Raw genomic sequence first — 19,531 nt, 5'->3', positions numbered from 1 at the left:
TTGGATTAAGTCCAAAAGACACTGTTTCGTTCTGGTCCTCTCTGACTTCTGATTCTTCTGCCCCCATTTTACAGAATGGTCCCTGAGTTTGGCTGTGTGTGTGTGTGTGTGTGTGTGTGTGTGTGTGTGTGTGTGTGTGTTGTTGTTGTTGTTGTTGTTTGTGTGATAGTTAACAGATGGTCCAGTGATAGATAATAGATGGTCCATCCTTGGTTAATCCAGAACCACTTAGTTCCTTCTCTGCCCTTCGATGAGATGTGAGTTTCAGCTCTAGCTGCCATCTACTGCATAGAGAAATTTGTCTGATGGAGTCTCAGAGCTGTTCTAGTTATTGGATATAGAGATACAAAGTTAGAGGGTTGGTTAATATTATGCCCACTGAAAAGAATAATAATGGTAGGTTCCTGGTGGGACCTATGAGATTCCCTAAGCCAGAGTTCTTGGCCAGATTTACAATTGGAAGCACATGTTTTGTGCTATGGACCAGGCCTTAAATTCAATCAGAAAACAGCTGGTTACCCCCAGAGCATTCTTGCCATTATCCCATGGACGTGTCTTACCACGTTGGTCATTGTAGTTGTCAAGGTTCACAGCTGAGGAAGCCCCTCTTGGTTGTCACTATCCCCAACCCTACTGGTTGCCCTGTGGGTGCTTCCTTTGGGTTCCCTAAAAACAATCATCTCATATAACTATACTTAGCAAAAAATAAGAAATTAACAGTAGTACAATGTCTTTGAGCCAAATGTTCTGCTTAAATATTGCCAAGATCTCATATCACAGCTGTCAAATTGTATTTTTAATAAGCTATGCTGATATATTAGGAGAGCTTTAGACTTAAAACTCTTTTGGTGGGTGTTGGGGAGGATGGTTTGTGGCTGGGCCAACTTAAAGCATTATCCATGATCTCTGCCTTCTACAGCTCCTGCCTGAGGAAGCCCTGTCTTGAATACGTTTTTTTAACTTACCTCCAACCACAGAAATGAACAGGATGCCATGGCATTATTGAGCTACATATGATTATGACTTCCATCTTATTTGGCCTACCCCATCCTTTTCTCTCTTGCTGACTTTGACAAGCAAATTGCCATACATATTAAGGAGACCACATGGCTGGCCTTGAGGGTGATTCATTTTCCAACAGCCCTTGAGAAAAGGAAGCCATTCTAATGACTCATGAACTTAGAAATGGATTCCTTCCCTAGTCAAGCCTTCAGATAAGACCTCAGCTCTAGCCAAGACATTAATGTACACTGTGAGACTCGAGAGCAGAGGAGTTAGCTAAGTAACCCCAAGGTTCCTATTTCCATGTGAGTTGTTTTGTGCCATTGAGAGTGTGCTAATGCATAACCCAGCTATTGGTGATGATACAGTTTCCCTTGGCACATCACTTTGCAAAAATCATATTACTGAGTTCAATATGCTATTTATGGATGAGACTTATACCGTCATTATAAATCCAATCCTGCTTTGTCCTTTTTAAACTGTACTGTTCAGCAGCAGTACTCACAAAGTCAGAGTTGGGCCTCTGCCAGATCTGTGACCCTTCCTCAGCCAGGAAGACACTGTTTGTATTTCAAGAGTCTTGTAAGACCATTTTCCCCTTTTCTATTACAAGGAGATTAAAACTTAAAAGTGACAATCTCAGGACCAAACACTGGCCCTAAACTTTTTACCTAGGTGATCCTCTTTTACATATGAATCAGCATGATGCAGGATTATGAATCCATCACTATTGCTGGAAAGAGAAAGACAACAGGTCGCCCAATGTCACTGTGAGGATCCAACAGCACCTCGAGTGACTGAAGAAACCTTACATGTTATAGAAGAGAGAGACAGACTGTATACTTGATCTCTACCTACACTAGGCATGGCAATGAAGACACGTACAAGTGAAGGCTGGTCTCCCATCAGAAAAGAGCTAATAGAAGGAGACAGCACATTCCTCATTCTCTTTCGTCTGGAACTCTGTTTATCATGTCTTTATTTGTAATCATCATGGTACCAGTGTGGAAAAGATGACCCACTAAAGTTGGAGCACGGCATAGTATTTCATGAAAAAAAATGTTGACCAAAGCAGAGTGTTTTCTAATACCAACAAGGGTTAGTGCTGCAGGCTAGGGGCCAGGAGCTATTAACAACTAAGTTTAAAGAGAAAAGGAGTAACTGCTGGAACATAGCAAGAACCATCTAGGGAAGGCTACTCCATGGGAGCCGTGTTCTTTCATATAAGATGCACCCAATATGTGCAAGTTGGCATAGAGGAATATGAGATGACCATCATAGGTGGTCATTAGGTGACCTATCCTGTATCCTGATCAACTGGTGGCTTTCCTGGCATGAGCACCCAACAAAGAGCCCAAATGTGATCATTGCTAAAAATGTCTAGGGAAGAGTTAGATGGAGCAGAGTCATGTGGCCACTGACTGTGAAGGAGTAAATGAAGACGAACCAGCACATAGCTGCATGCCTCACAGCCAACTGGGGGCGCAACAAATACCCATGGAGGGAGGAAGCATGGTGGCATGTGGAGTACGTGGTTCAACTATTATTAACATAACATCTGGTAGGAGACTATAACTCAGAATCAGCAAATGCAGCCATAGCTGGCTTTGAGAGTTGCTGTTGTTCCTGTCAGGGGGCTGCTTCAGAAGAACATAGTCTGGATGGAAGCAAAATCATGTCACTGTCCATGGAAGAAAAGTGGTCATGATTTCTGCTCAAGCAAAAGTTACTCCTGAGGGCGTCTTGAGCCAGATTAAGCCCCTCTCCTCATATCCCCTTCCCTTCTCTTCTGAGAAAGTTGTGTCTCACCAATACAATGTAAGCAATAGAGTCAACAAATGGTGTCTGGGCATTGTGTTTGTAGTGTCTCCCTAGTATGTGAATGGGGACACCATAGGTAGCTGTTGGATAAATTATTGAAATGCACAAAGGATGACTTAGGTGCCCCTGGGAATAAAACTCCCAGTAGCAAATATGGAAGGAGATTTCCATAATCACAGTGTCCTCTTCCTAGCTGAGTGATCTGGACAAAGATGCGAATCTTTTCTGTCCTACAGACTCCCTTTCCTTCACAACTGCAAAATCTACACATGCTATCCAGTTTTAACATCCTTCCCGTGTAATAGGAAAATGTCAGTAAAACAGATAAAGCATACACAGATGTGTTTTTGTCTTGTTTGTTTGACAACTTTGGGGTTTTGCTCTTAGGAAAGGGAAAAACTCCAAGAAATGCCAAGTGGTAAAGATGTATTGATTTAAGCCATCGGGAATAATACAAAGCCACAAAACAGCTCCTGAGAGAGTACCAAAAGACATACCTTCTAACTGATGGGACACTGATTAACTTTAGAATTTGCCACACTTACCAAGACCCACAGGGTAAGACATTAACAAATATCAGGAGCAACTTGCAACCGTGGCATTACTTTGTAGCGGTTCTGATTTTTGTGTATCATCATTGACACTGATGGTAAGGGTCTTCAAGCAAATACAATCACAAGTACTATCTCTATGTTGTCGTCATATATACAGCTGACACCCAGAACTGTTGGAGAGAAAAGTGAATGAACTCCCCCACTGAACTGGGTATGAGTATCCCAGACACTGGCAGTAACATAAAAAGACATTTTCAGAAAGATTTTTTGGCTGCCCTGATTCTCCAGTTTAATAACTTGGTAAAAATAGAAAGCAATCTGAATTATTCAACTATACATTCCCTACACTTCGGACCATTTTGAATCCTCAGACAGAGTCTCACCTAAGTTGACATTTCTAACATAATAGCTCACCAGTTTTGCCTGGTATTTAAGGCCATGTACTATGCTTGGCCATCGGGACACCCAGCTGACAGGTGCATAAGATTAGACCACTGCTTCCAAGTGGTCTAGTAAGTAACCTGCAAGCAAGTCTGGAACACTTAGCTACTAACAGGATCAGAGTCCACTTTCTTTGGCCAGGGACCTATATATATTTTTAGTATAACTATTTTAATTCTAATTTTCCAAATGCAGTCAATGGTGACACAAAAAGGCTTTTAAGAATAAAGTCCTAAGTAAGATAAAAATAAACTGTACAATTATTTTCTAGAAAATAATAACATAAACCTACTGTGGTTTTATATTGTTTAATGAATTCTCCCAAAATATTTTAATTCCCATTAAACAATTAGAATTTAGCACAACGTCGGGGCTGCATATACACAGGCGACTGTCACAGGCTGTGCTTTGACATAACACTACCACATAGGAAGCCTCCTACAATTATTTGCTGAGCAAATGAGTTACTATTTAACTGAGACAAGATTCGAAAAGTTTAACTCAACAATGATGTGACAGTATCAGGTATGCAAATCATAGAAACAGCTCTTTAAAAGCTTTGTAGCTCTCCGTAGCAAAAGTTTTGGCTTTTCAAAACCATCACACATGGGTGACCATTTCCTGGAGGCCCCTCAGGCTTATTTGTAATATGATGAGGCCCAAAGAGGAAAATCCTGGTATCTATCCATCAAGATGTCAGAAGAGTGTGTCTGACATATAAAAGGCTCCACATAACAGACACAGACGAGATCAGAAATCAGTAAGTGAGTCGGTCACTATCATCAAACTCATAAACTCAACCACTTCCCAAATGTCTCCTTCCCTCTGCTTCTTATACAAAACCTAGTGGGTGTCTCTGGGGACCATGTATGTTAAGAACACACAACATACAGTGAAATCAAGGGGCCTCACCAGGTTGCCATGAGAAGGGAAAAGAAAACCTGAGGTGTTCAGAGAAAGCTTCAGTACAGGCAGAACTTTGAAGCTACGACCTTGATGAGAGAGAAGGGACCGCTGTAGGCAAAGGGACAGCATGTGCACACAAGGCTGTTCAAAAGTTTTCAGGGTTTTGTTTTGTTCTAGTTTTTGTTTGTTTGTTTGTTTGTTTGTTTGTTTGAGAAATGGAAAGGAAGGATTAGGAAAGGAGAAGGGGGACAGTAGAAAGTTGGCATCTCCAAACATGGGATCAAGTTGATGTCAGCCCAGAAATTCACCCAATCCATCAATAACAGGAACCACTATTTACAAAAAAAGTTTATCTGCTGGACAGGGTAGAGCATGCATGAACACCTTCTATAAGTAGTAAGAAAGTGGGAGGCCAGACTCAAAAGATGAATCATGGTATGCACTCACTAATAAGTGGATATTAACCTAGAAAACTGGAATACCCAAAACATAATCCACACATCAAATGAGGTACAAGAAGAACGGAGGAGTGGCCCCTTGTTCTGGAAAGACTCAGTGAAGCAGTATAGGGCAAAACCAGAAAGGGAAAGTGGGAAGGGGTGGGTGGGAAGACAGGGGGAGAGAAGGGGGCTTATGGTACTTTTGGGGAGTGGGGGGCTAGAAAAGGGGAAAACATTGGAAATGTAAATAAAAAAATATATTGAATAAAAAAAAGGAATGAAAAAAAAAGAAACTCTTCTTTATGGGGGATACACTGAAATCTCTTAATCCAGTGTGTTTTTACCTTGAAATAAAGAAGAAAAACTAAAAAAAAGAAAAAGAAAGAAAGAAAGGAAGAAAGAAAGAAAGAAAGAAAGAAAGAAAGAAAGAAAGAAAGAAAGAAAGAAAGAAAGAAAGAAAGAAGGAAGGAAGGAAAGAAGGAAAGAAAGAAAGAAAGTGGGAGGCACGAACAGAACTGTAAGTGACTATGGGGTTAGTCTCAGCTAGGGTTTACTATTTCTTAAATTTGTGTAACTTTATATTACTAAAGATTATTACACTTAAAAAGTTAGTTCTACTCAAGAAGTTAGACTCCAGAAAACCAAACAACCCTATTAAAAAATGGGGGTACAGAGTTAAACAAAGAATTCTCACCTGAAGAACTTCAGATGGCGGAGAAGCATCTTAAAAAATGCTCAACTTCATTAGTCATTAGGGAAATGCAAATCAAAACAACCCTGAGATTTCACCTTACACCCGTCAGAATGGCTAAGATTAAAAATTCAGGAGACAGCAGGTGTTGGAGAGGGTGTGGAGTAAGAGGAACACTCCTCCACTGCTGGTGGGGTTGCAAATTGGTACAACCACTCTGGAAATCAGTCTGGCGGTTCCTCCGAAAACTGGGCACCTCACTTCCAGAAGATCCTGCTATACCACTCCTGGGCGTATACCCAGAGGATTCCCCACCATGAAATAAGGATACATGCTCTACTATGTTCATAGCAGCCCTATTTATTTATTTATTTATTTATTTATTTATTTATTTATTTATTTATTTATTTATTTATTTTTATTGTTATTTTTTTATTCGATATAATTTATTTACATTTCAAATGATTTCCCCTTTTCTAGTCCCCCCCACTCCCCGAAAGTCCCGTAAGCCCCCTTCTCTTCCCCTGTCCTCCCTCCCACCCCTTCCCAGTTCCCCGTTCTGGTTTTGCCAAATACTGTTTCACTGAGTCTTTCCAGAACCAGGGACCACTCCTGCTTTCTTCTTGTATCTCATTTGATGTGTGGATTATAGCAGCCCTATTTATAATTGCCAGATGCTGGAAATTTATAATTGCCAGATGCTGGAAAGAACCCAGGTATCCCTCAACAGAAGAGTGGATGCAAAAAAATGTGGTATATCTACACAATGGAGTACTATTCAGCCATTAGAAACAATGAATTCATGAAATTCTTAGGCAAATGGATGGAGCTAGAGAACATCATACTAAGTGAGGTAACCCTGACTCAAAAGATGAATCATGGTATGCACTCACTAATAAGTGGATATTAACCTAGAAAACTGGAATACCCAAAACATAATCCACACATCAAATGAGGTACAAGAAGAAAGGAGGAGTGGCCCCTGGTTCTGGAAAGACTCAGTGAAGCAGTATTCAGCAAAACCAGAACGGGAAAGTGGGAAGGGGTGGGTGGGAGGACATGGGGAGAGAAGGGGGCTTACGGGACTTTCGGGGAGTGGGGGGCTAGAAAAGGGGAAATCATTTGAAATGTAAATAAAAATATATCGAATAAAAAAAAACAAAAACAAAAACAAAAAGTTAGTTCTAGTCTAGACTATGGCGATAGCTCAGTCAGTGGAGTACTTTCCACATAAGCATCAGAACCTGAGCTCAATTCGTTGAACTTGTGTTTAAAGAAACAAGTGGGCGTGGTGCCACATGCTTGAAAGCCCAGCACTGAGGACTGAGGCAGGAGAATATCTGGAGCTCACTGACTGGCCAGCCTGTCTACTACTCTGCAAGTTCCAAACCAATGACAGTCTCAGAAAACAAGGCAGCTGGTTCCTGAGGAATGATACTGAGGTTGATGTCTGGCCTCCTTAAGTGAGCAAGACTATACACAAAACCTCTCAAACCCTCTCTCTCTCTCTCTCTCTCTCTCTCTCTCTCTCTCTCTCTCTCTCTCTCTCTCTCTTCTCTCTCTCTCTCTCTCTCTTTCTCTCTCTCTTTCTCTCTCTCTTTCTCTCTCTCTCTCTCTCTCTCTCTCTCTCCCCCCCCTCTCTCTCTCTCTCTCACACACACAAACACACACACACACACACACACACACACACACACGCATGCACACACACACACTGTCCATTTGAAGAAATCAGGATATCAAACATCTACATCTAACACTAACCAATATTTTGCTATCTACTTGATATTTTTAAGCAATATATTCTAACCTATATACTTTAGAGACATTCCAATAGTTTATCAGTTAAATTTTTTTTATATTTTTAGATGATGTGCACCACTGAATCCTTATGTTCTCCTGCCTTTCAACCAGACCCTGTTGCAGTACCTCAATACACATTTTGTCAAAGCAAACACAGTTCAAAATTAAAGACAGTTAAATTCCATTGTTTCAACATACAATGGAGTTAAATAATAACTGTGGTCTCCAAAGAATCAGGTTAAAAACTATACTGTTTATACATCTCACTATAATCTTTTAAAATTAAATTTTAATTGTTATTAAGTAGCTATTTTTCTGGGCTGGAAAACAAACACTTTTTCTTTATTTGAATAATATGGCCTATAATAAATGATACAAAATAGTGAAGCACAAGAAAAATATGTTTGACCTTATAATGGTTTTCTACAATACATTTACTTAGCTGAACTTATTCTGCTTATTAAATTAGGTTGCAGTTCCCATACACACACTAAATGACAGCAGGAAGCATGGCCTAAAAGTACAATTATAAAACTAAATATAATAATAAAAATAGGGTGAGTCCCCAAAGAACACTTGAAAAGTAACTGTAAATTATTATTAATTATAACAGAAAATGGAAAATCTCTCCTACGGGTACAGTTATCAATGGATAAATCAGGTCAGGGGGGAATCAAATTTAACTTAAAGTGCCCTGGAAACTGTGGGCATCTCAAACGTGTTCACCCAAGCAGAACTGAGTTAGAGAATCATCGTGATGGAACCAGCAGTCCCAGGACTCTGAACACATGCCCTTCCATTTTCTCTCTGTGTGCATGCATGAGCCCACAAAGGAGTTAATCTAAAAAGAAATAAAAGTTTAAGTGAAATTTTCAGAAATGAAATAGAAACAGAATGAGAATCAAGTTCCAAGAAACCTTTGATATTTCATCTTCATTTACCTATTTTTTGTAAATCCTCCGCACATGGCACACACACACACACATTAGAAATATGCTTTTGTAGTCTCCACATCATTAATTCTCCTTGTCCTCCACAAATCTCCTTGTCATAATTATTGCTCACATTTATTGAGCTCTTTCTAAGGGCCAGCCAGTGTCATTCAGCCCTCACATTAATTTTGTAACATACATATAACTATTATTTCTCTTTTATGGATGACAAGGTCACGACACAAGCTCCTGTAGCTTGTTTTCCCAACCACTACTTCAAAGCGAGAGGCCCACATCTTAATCTCTAGAACTGGGAATCACCTCGTTGGACATAAGATCTTTGCGGGATACAATTAAGAGTCTGGATGGGAAGCTATTATCCTAGATTGTGTTAGGTGAGCCCTGAATCCAGTGACAGTGTCCTTATAGGAGACAGAAGAGGAAGAGATGTCGGCAGTCAGGAAATGTTCTATGGTGGCAGAGGCCAAAACTGAAGGAACAGGGGCACAAGACAAAGGGACGGAAATAATAGGAAATGGGATGGGCAAAAAGGAAAATGGATTCTCCCCATAGAGTTCTGGGAACCAGACAGCCTGCCTACACCCAGACTTTCAGCCTTCAGAACTGTTGTTTGAGCTGCCAGCAGGTGGCAATTGCAAGGAATACAACCACCAACTGTGATGCCACAGTCTGGGAAAATAAAACATCTCTTGGTGGCCATCTCCAATTGTTTCTGGAGTTCAGGGCTCTCCTTGTGTGAGGCAAGCACTATGGCAAGGACTCACAATCACAGCCCACACAGGCATCTCATATTTTATCCCATGGGAAAGATCGAATCCACCTTCTCTCTGTGTGTGTACCATGAAGTCACCCCCTGCAGCCGACTCCTTGATAATTCACTGAATTCCACACAGCTCAGCCTCTACTGCTTCTGTTCCACCTCCATACAGTGCCACACCTTACAACCAAAGGGACAGGTGGGTCCCTGATGCTTAGGGTACTTCACACACTCCTGAAATCATCACAAACAACATGGGATGGAGTTGTATGTGAATTACTATCCTGGAAAGTTCCTAACATTTCAATCCAGAAAATAATTTGTGCTATAATGGAATAGGTACTTAGCATGTGCTTTGAAATTGTCTGAATATACACAATATTGTTGTATCAACTGATCAACTGTTATGGATAATTATCTCTATCTTACTGAATAGTTTCTGTTTGTCCCTCCACATCTATTCCCCAACTCAGCACTTGATCCCCATGCTGATGAGAACCATCCAGAAGGCCACTCATAATTGATTTAAATAAGATTTTTGAACTTCTTAGCTGATGATATTTAATGAGACTCTGGATTTCATCCGTTGTCCTGGATGTTTTTGTGCCCTGAGTAAGTTTACTGGCAGAAAGGATGATTAGAGAAAGGAGTTGGGGTACCAATCTCTTCTCCTCACTCTTAGCTACAAGTATCCAATTTCTTCAAGCCTTTTCTTCTCTTCAAGCCTTTGGTAGCAGAACTACATTGTCTCATCATGAGGCTTTGCTACTTCTTTTTTTTAGTTGAATATCATCTTCATTTACATTGCCAATGGTAAAACCTTTCTCGATTTCCACCCTCCCCAAAGAACCCCAACCCCTCCTCCCACCCCCTGCCTCCACATATATGCCCCTCCACCTGACATATTCCCACCTCCTCCCCCTTGGTTTCCCTTTGTTGGGACCTCTATTGAGTCTTTACCCGACCAAGGACCACTCCTCCCACTGATGCCCAACAAGGCCTTCCTCTGCCACATTTTTGGCTGGAACCATGTGTACCCCTTGGTTGATGGTTCAGTCCCTAGGAGTCTTGGAGCTTCTGGGTGGCCAAAACCATTGTTCTTCCATGGGGCTCCATTGGGGACCCCACACCCAGTCCAATAATTGGTTGCTAGCATCTGCCTCTGTATTTGCAAGGCTCTGGCAGGGCCCCTCCAGAGACAAGCATGGCATGCACCTTTTGGTATACATTTCTTGTCGTCCACAGTACTTCTTATTACTTCATTGTTGCCGCCCAATCCCCGCAACCTCCAGAAAAAAGCCTCACTAACAAACATTTCAGCTATACCCTTAAGTACATTTTCCCCTTGTCAGACCCTCAATGGAACAGCAATTGAGAGTCCCCTGACAGCATCTAAATAAGTAAAATACAGATAATTCTTCCTGTAAAAAAAAAAAAATTGAGTCTGGATTTTCTAAATACAGAGACTCGGAATTAACTATGACAGATGTGGGTCTCTTCTCCCCCCTAAAAGCAATAAAGAGAAAAGTTAGTAACAGGATGATTTGGACATTTGTCTCTGGAATAACTGGACACTTATCATTGAATGATATGGTTCCAAAATACCTGTCATCGCCATCAACAATGCACTCAGGGAAGGCGAGGCTACAGCCAAAGAGCAGGATATGTTGATAGCAATTGAGGCGATGGAGGTACGTGAAGAACTTGAGGAACTTCTCCATGTCCATGTTTTTGACAATTGGCAAGAGAGGTGCCAGCGTGCTGTGGTAGGGCAGAATCTGACACTGGCTGTGGGTGATGTTCATGCAGGAGCCTGGGAAGTGGAGACACTCACAGTTAGAAGTTGAATAAGAAATCTGTGTCTATAAGCTTACATGATATGACAGGTTAAGGAGTTCATAATACATCTTATACCCTATACTAGAGTACAACTATCACACAGACGCTTATGCACACAAGTATATGTGAGTACAACAATGAAATCGACTTAGTGATATTTATGAAGCAGGAACAGATGTTTCCTGAAAAAAAAAATGTAGAACACTCTCTCATAGGGAGTTGCTGTGTATCCCCTACCTGTGAAGGGCATTTAAATACCCACGCTATTTGACATTCCAATGCCACTTAAAAGAACTTATCATAAGAAAATAATCCTGGTCTTGGATGTAGATTTGTGTGCACGGATCATACATAACTTACTACTTTTCAAAGATAGAAATCCAAGCCTTTAGTGGATATGACTATAGACAATAGAATACTTAATTCTATGATATGTGAAATACTTTGTAAGACTATTTAATCATATGGAATGGTGGCCATAAGCTAATAAATAAAAACAACACCTTATGAATGAGATCAGTGTAGAAAATGCATACAATGATGCATGGATCTGCAATCCAGCCTCCAGCATGTTTCGCAGTCGTCTCAGGACCTCTGACCTCGCTGTCTTTCATGGTCAGTTCTGATAGGCACCGTCTCATCTGGACCCACACAATTCTACCACCCCAAGGACTTGTCTGCTTACTCTACCATGAATCAAAATGTTGACATGTGTTCATGCAAAGAAATTTGTGAGAGATTTTTCCTTTTCATTTTATTCTATACTCTTGAATTGGTTTAATAACCATTTAGTGCTTTAAAGTAACCTAAAGTTGTTATTTATGCAGGTTAATATTTAAAACACAAAATTCACAAGCTTCAGAAATATAGTAAGTCTATTAACTCTCTTTTAATGGAGGAAAAAATAGGAGGATATTTCAGAAAGAAAAATGGGAACATCTCTTCTGGGTACCATATCATTTCCAGAGAAATTATGATAATATTCTCTCCATACATATGGTTAACTTTATATTAACAAAACCAGTGTTGACAGACAAGCCTGCAGTTTAGTAAGATGACCAGACAGCATTCTCCATCTGTAACAGAAGGTGAATGTGCTCTATAGTGTAGTGTCATCCACTCGTTCAGACATGGCTCAGATCTACTTTGAAATCATCCTATCTTCTTTCAAGTACATTTCTTATCCCACTTTTCTTCCAACTACTCTGCAAACCTCCCAGGTTCTATAGGAAGCCCCTCCCCCAAATGAACAGACTGTAGTTATTTGATCAAAGAGCCCTATACCATCTCCCATTTTTAGAGGGTATTCATTAACTACTCAAATATGCTGAGCTCAGTGGTACAAGATCAAAATGTGCTTTCCATTTTTGAAGGCAGCTGGAAATAGATGTCTCTATACTCAGAACCTTAATGTAAACATGACAAAGAAGTTAAAGCCACAACACTTTCATGTCCCTCCTTATCTTCAAAATACAAAATGAGAATGAAGAACTTGCAGAGCAAGAAATGTTCAAATAAATACTAGAACATACACACACACACACACACACACACACACACGTGCACAGCTAAGATGGGACATTCTGGACAGGTTTCATGAATATATCACTCAAGCTACTTGGCATAAAAGTTAAAATACACTTTAGTGTGATAAAAAAAAATTGTAGGTTGGAAGAACAGAGAGGCAGAGGAGCCACCTTTGTATACAGTGGAGTTTCTGTGAACAAACTGACAGTAAATGTTTTTCCATCAAAAGATGAAATGACTTAGAGGAAATCTAGACACGTGTCCTTTGCTGCGAGCTAGCTTGGTGCTGAGAACCAGAAAAAGTGCCTTATCTCCTGGGGCACAGTCACCTCACTTCCACAACCCAGAGAAGAGACATCTGGCCTATACTACATATGAGAAAACTCAATTTCAGAAGATGAAAGCCTTCCTTCCAGGACAGCTATAATGACCAAATGCTAGACTTCTGAGTAGCTTCTACATGGAGGCACATCAGAGTTAATATATTAAAAGTAGTTTTCAAAAACTAACTACTAATGTCCCTAGAGAGGAAAAGACTGACAAGAATATGTCAAAATGTCTGTGTATCTGTCAGACCATTTTCTGTTGATGATACCAGCATACCATAGAGTAAGTTACAAAGAAAAGAAGTATATTTTGTCCCATGTTTCTGAAAGCTCAGGGAGAAGGGTAGAGTCACATCTAGAAGGGGCCTTTGTGTTGGTGGTACTCTCTGAAGAATTCTATAGTAGTGATGCATTATGACTATAAATCTTTAAAATCTCAAATAATTTATATAGACATAAATAACAATTTCTTATGTCCCTAGACTAACTTTTCCAAGCACATCCACATCATAAAATTCTAGCCTAACATTACAGCACAAATTTTCTCATTATGAATGACAAAGGTACAGCTTCCATACAGATGTAGTTAGATAGAAAATAATGGATAGACAGACTAATAGGCAGAAAGAAAGATTAAAAAGTGACTTACAGAGGCATACATACAAGGTTAGTAACAGGAGTGAGGCTGGGGTAAGTACTCTACCCATTAGCATGTTTCCTTAGTATTCCATACCTGTCAATAGCACAGCAAACCCCAGAGGAACCAAAAGGAGGCAAGAATTTAATGGACAGAGAAGGAGAACAAAAGATATAATGAGAAAGTGCCCATTTTGATGGTGAAGACATATAAATGTTAGGTTAGGAGACGGCATCTAGGAGGGCAGTACTGGCTGGTATAATGGTCGCGGAGACTGCTTTATAATTGCAAGGGATGAGGGAAGTCTGTAAAACTTAAGGTTGAGCAAGAACACTCAACAAACCTAGCTAAGAATCCACTCAAGGCCAACAAATATAAAAAGGAATTATTTCCTAAGGATATTAACTTCAACTCTTTCATACGCTCACAATGGTGTCTATTGCTTATTGTCCCTCCTGCCTCAACATATGGGTCAAATATGACTTCTTCTAGAATATCCCATTGTCTTTGAAACACATATTGTATGTGTACACATTCTCCCCAGCAGAAATTGATTTCCTAAGCCAGCTACATGCTGTGCACCATGAAAAGTCGCTTCTTCTCTGAGGGGATGTGGACCAGCCATTTGAAAAGGGGCTCATTTAAGCTACTACTTAACATCAAACTTGCTTTTCATAGGGTGGAGGACAAGCAGGGGCTATTTTTCTTTCCTGACAACTTAGTAGTGAGTTTCATGGAAATTAGAGGTCAGGACTGACGCAGGAGAGCACATACAAAAACAGTGGACATAATTGCCTTAGTGTTCCTCATAGACATGGTGATTTGATTATTGTATTTCTTTTTGAAGAAGTTACATTAAGTGCAAAGCTGGGGAGGAGAATCTGAAAGTTGGACCTCAATGGAGGAAAACTAGTGCAGGATCCAACGTGTTCCTGGTGAGATGTTGAGTCTCGCTGGTGCCTTCACTCTAAAACACTAGTTTCTAGTAAGCAATGGCCCAGTAACAGTTGTCAGCGTATGTGCTGAGGAACAGAGCACTTCCATGCAAGAGGATGCTAAGCTTTGCGAGCACAGTGAGCCTGGCACCTACACTCATGACTGGGAAGTTTTTCAGTCAGAGCCCAGCAGAGCAGTTTTCTAGATCAGAGTGCGGTTTGTCCCTGATCCTATCTCATTGATGTAGACACTAGGATTTCAATGCTAGAGTTAGAAACTAGAGGTTCGTCTTCTGTAGAAATTGCCCTTGTAATTTGAAGTTGAAGAGGTTTGCAACCCCATAGGAAGAACAACAATATCAACCAACCAGACCCCCACACAGAGCTCCCAGGGACTAAACCACCAACTAAAGAGTACATACACATGGAGGGACCCATGGCTCCAGCCACATGTATAGCAGAGGATGACCTTGTCGGGCATCAATGGGAGAAGGGGCCCTTGGTCCTGTGAAGGTTCAATGCCCCAGTGTAGGGGAATGCCAGGGCCAGGAGGCAGGGGTGGGTGGGTGGACTGGGGAACACCCTCATAGAAGCAAGGGAGAAGAGAAAGGATAGGGAGTTCCCTGGAGTGGGGGAACCAGGAAAGGGGATACACTTGAAATGTAAATAAAAGAAATATCCAATGAAAGAAAAGAAAAAAATAAGTGCTGTTTGGTCAGGAATTAAGGACTCAGGAATTAGGGAGAGTCAGAAATTATATGTATGTGACAATTTTAAATGTAGAACAAGAATAAACGGTTAAATAGTCTAAACTAGCATATAAAAACTAAGGTTCTGTGTAACTAAGCTTAAAGTGATATTCCTCTGGCTTGGTGACTTGTCTTGGTCACCTTGGTGACCTTGGTGGCACCTAACCATCTATAACCCCACTTCCAGGGGATCTTGTACTTCTGGTATCCACAGACACCAGGTATACACATGACACATAGACATTCATGCAGGCAAAACATTTATACATATAAAATAAAATATGTGAATCTTAAAAAGAGTAAAATTAAATTTTTAAATGGTGATATTCATGGCAGGTCTTGTCTGGGAAAGAAATAGCAGATACAGCTCATAGACATTTGGCACTAGGTCTTCCAATTTTATCAGTAGCATTCTTTATTATCTCTAATCAAAAATTGTCCCATTTTTGATTGCTGCAATGTAGTAAATGGTTTGTTTAATTTTGACTCACATTTATTTCAACAGTGCTTTCTTTTAAATGTTTGTTAAAATTAAATAAAATCTGTTTTTAATTTAAAAAGTAACAAAACCACAGTAAATATATAACACTATCACATGAGAGGCAAGAAATGTTCAAATTTTAAAAAATGAAAAATCTGTTTTCTATAGAATTTTTCTATCTGCCATCTAATATCCTATCAGGAAATGAGGGTGGAACTTCCATTTGCCTTGATACAATTGCATATTTAATTAAAGAATGACTAGTCTGAACATTATACCAGGAGAGAAGAGGCATTAGTTTGCCTTAATTTGCCCATAATGCATCATTTTAAGCCCTGGTTTGACCTCTGAGGTCTCCCTTGGCAATGGGCCTACGTCTGTTTGCCCTGTCTCCAGAGCCTGTGCATCTGTGAGATCAAGAAGCAAAGCTCTTTGTACACAGCCCTGCTCAGTGGTTTGGAGAGAAAAGTCATGGCAGGGTTGGTCTTCTTTCCAATCTCTCCTTTGGCTCCTCTCATAAAGTCTGTTATTCATTTGGATGTGACTTCCCATGTGGTCCTCGGCCCTTTGTGTGGTGACATTGCTGTGGACATTCTCAAGTTCGCTTCTGTCTGTGTATTTTTGTGCTCAGTATTGACTGAGCGGCCATAGCCCTCCCGGCACTGTCCTCAGCCCAGTCTCACGCATTATTGGTTCATTTGCTCTGCCTACAGCTTGTTATCTCAGATTCACAGCTGAGGAAACAAGGTGGAGTCATTTCCCTGAGAGTCCACACAGCTGGAAAATGGCAAGGCTGGTCTACCCCATTTACCTCATTCCCCACACCAGTCCCCTTCCGCCAGCTGCTGCCTCATACACCAAGCATCTTCAGCATCTTCTCATCTGATTTATATCCATTCTGAAGAGCCCCGTGTACCATTGGTCTGACTTCCACAGAGGTCTCTCTCCTCACATGACCAATCCCTATTGGTCTCTTAGTACATGTCAGGCACTTTTCAAGCCACAAAGAAAGTGATAAGAAGCAAGTAATGTCCCTGCCTTTGAAAAGTTGTGGTCTGAAAGTGGATACTCTCGGTAAACTATTGGACTGAGCACAGGGTCCCCAATGGAGGAGCTAGAAAAAGAACCCAAGGAGCTGAAGGGGTTTGCAGCACCATAGGAGGAACAATATGAAACAACTGGTACTACCAGAGCTCCCAAGGACTAAACCGCCATTGAAAAAGTACACATGGAGGGACCCATGGCTCCAGATGCATATGCAGCAGAGGATGACCTTGTTGGACATCAAAGGGAGGAGAGGCCCTTGGTCCTGACAAGGTTTGATGCTCCAGTGTAGGGGAATGCTAGGACAAGGAAGTGGGAGTGGGTGAGTTGGTGAGCAACAGTGCATTTTTAGAGGGGAAACCAGGAAAGGGAATGACATTTGAAGTGTAAATAAAGAAAATATCTAATAATAAAAAATGTTGTGGTCCAGTAGGAGAGGAGACACAAAACAAATATGTACTGCTTGGCCTACACAAGACACATGCCCACAACCCTGATGCTCAGAAGAAACCAACTAAGGGACACACCTCCCTAGAGAGATGCTTACCCACAACCAGAACGAACTGAGGACTATTACTAGTCAGAATCAAAATGGAGTCTCTCTGCTAGCTCTAACAATAAATTATGTAATAAATCAATCCCAGATTAATCTACCAAGATGTCTCATCTCTCATTAATTAAAACCTGGCAAGAGTAAACATCACAAAAGACTGTAGGGACCCCAGCCTTGCACAAGAGCCGCTGCAAACTTACACAAGATTGTATCTGTAGGGACATCTGTGCCGCAGCCATTTCTTTCGTCTTGGACTGATGCTAGCCTTGTGTAGTCACCCCTGTATAGCTAATCACTTTAGTCAAGGGTTATTATTGCACCTAACCAAAGCTTTCTCTTGCCTCTGCTTCTTGGAATACATGTAGGTCACTACGGCAGGCATATTCCCATAGCAGGGTTTGCTATTCACAAATGAACTTAATTAATATTTGGACGAAACTCCAATTAGTACCGGAACGGACAGTTTTGAAAGTAAATCCCTCCTTTAAGAGATATCCCAGAACTAAATATTCAAGCAGCAAAAATGTAAGCTGCAGCTGCCAAAAGGAACAATTTGACCCAGCTCTATGAGTTTCTATGAAGTTACACTCACAGTTTGCTTTCTGTCCGATGCCTTCATTATTTCTATTGAGATACTTAAATTGTCATCACTTTATATTATTTACTGAGGAAGGATTCATAATCATCAAACGGGATCATCAAAAGGGAGCACTTCCCTTCTTGCCACTGGCTTCATCAAAGCCACTAGGCTACCCCTGAAGGGTAAAGAGCCACAGCAGAGGTCTGATTCAGAGAGCTAACCTTTCCAGACAGCAAATAAATCCTGGGAGCAAGCCATTTAAAGTGACCCTGCATCTTTTCACAATATGTGAAGTGTTATCTTATAATAGCATTAACAAATACAGATGGACCTCACCTTCACGTTGTTAGGTTCTGATAAGTTTATTGAAATTTGCAAGTATCAGCCAAACCTGTTGGCTCAGGTTGTAACCCTAGCTACCCAGGTGACAGAAGCAAGAGGAACGCATGTTCAAGGCCCACATGGACTAGAGAATGAGCTCAGGGCAAGCCTGCATAACTTACTGAAATCCTGTCTCAAAGTAACATGAGAAGGCTGGGGAATTGTTCAGTGGTAGAATGTCTGTTTGACCTATGTGAGACCCTAGGAATCCCTGGCAGTACAAAAACAAAATTTGATTCAGTCAAATGTATTTGTGATGTGTACACGTAGCAGTGTGGAGCCAGCACCAGGTGATGGCCTGTGTGACTGGATGGCTGACTGGGAGCTGAGGTTTTGTCACTGCCCAGAATCACAGGAGAACATAGTATCACATTCTGCCAGTGCAGGAGAAAGTTCCCAACTAAAAGTAGAGTTTCCAATGTATGCATGCCAAAGAAACGAAAGTCAACCAACTGTATGTTCATCAGTGACTTAATCCCACTACCCTCCCACATTGGAGAAATGAGTTTTTCACTAGAATGTCACTGGAGGTATTCCCAATAATTATTCAAAGAGTGTAAGATGAGATTAAATTTAGCTGTAGAAAGCCAGGATATCTGAGACACAATAGCCTTGCTGCTGCTGACTGTCATTGCTGCTGTTGTTTTCAATAACCTGTTCCCTAGATGTCTTGACAGTGTGGGAGGCGGCCCCATGCTGTTCTCTTCATAAGATCTATTTCTGTCTTTGACTAGTGTCTGGACAGTACTTCTGTAGTTGAGAGGGGAGCCTCTCTTTCCTGTCTCTACAAAGCTATACCCCTGATGCTTTGTCATTCTCATTGGCTTTAGCAGGAGATCTCACTAGAGTAAAAGGAAGAAGGAGGCTGTTCGAACCACGTTCAAGAGAGGGAGAAATATGAAGAGATAAACACAGCACACGGAGTGCCACAGAGCACCCCGAGGACAATGGGAGCACAAAAAACAGGACTGAGTGACAACTGTAGGAGGCTCTGTAAACTCTCGACTTAGGGAAAAGCTCTCTGCTTTGGGGCTGAGAAATAGACTACTTACAAAGCTGAGAGACATCTCTAAAAGCAACAATGGTACATTTAGTAGTGGCCAAATGCCTC

General features: G+C 40.9%; 1 protein-coding gene across 1 annotated transcript in view; it reads right to left on the bottom strand.

The window, feature by feature from the left end:
• Corin (corin, serine peptidase) overlaps positions 1-19,531 on the bottom strand; it is a 200,033-nt gene that overhangs the window by 123,279 nt on the left and 57,223 nt on the right. The window contains exon 4 of the mRNA XM_052199307.1: positions 10,974-11,181. Coding sequence (XP_052055267.1) covers positions 10,974-11,181 — 208 coding nt within the window. The remainder of the gene's footprint in view (positions 1-10,973; positions 11,182-19,531) is intronic.

This window comes from Apodemus sylvaticus, chromosome 11 (genome assembly GCF_947179515.1).
Source record: "Apodemus sylvaticus chromosome 11, mApoSyl1.1, whole genome shotgun sequence".
Taxonomy (NCBI): domain Eukaryota; kingdom Metazoa; phylum Chordata; class Mammalia; order Rodentia; family Muridae; genus Apodemus; species Apodemus sylvaticus.
Note: the sequence above shows the minus strand (reverse complement) of the source record. Positions and strands in the feature narration are given on the sequence as shown.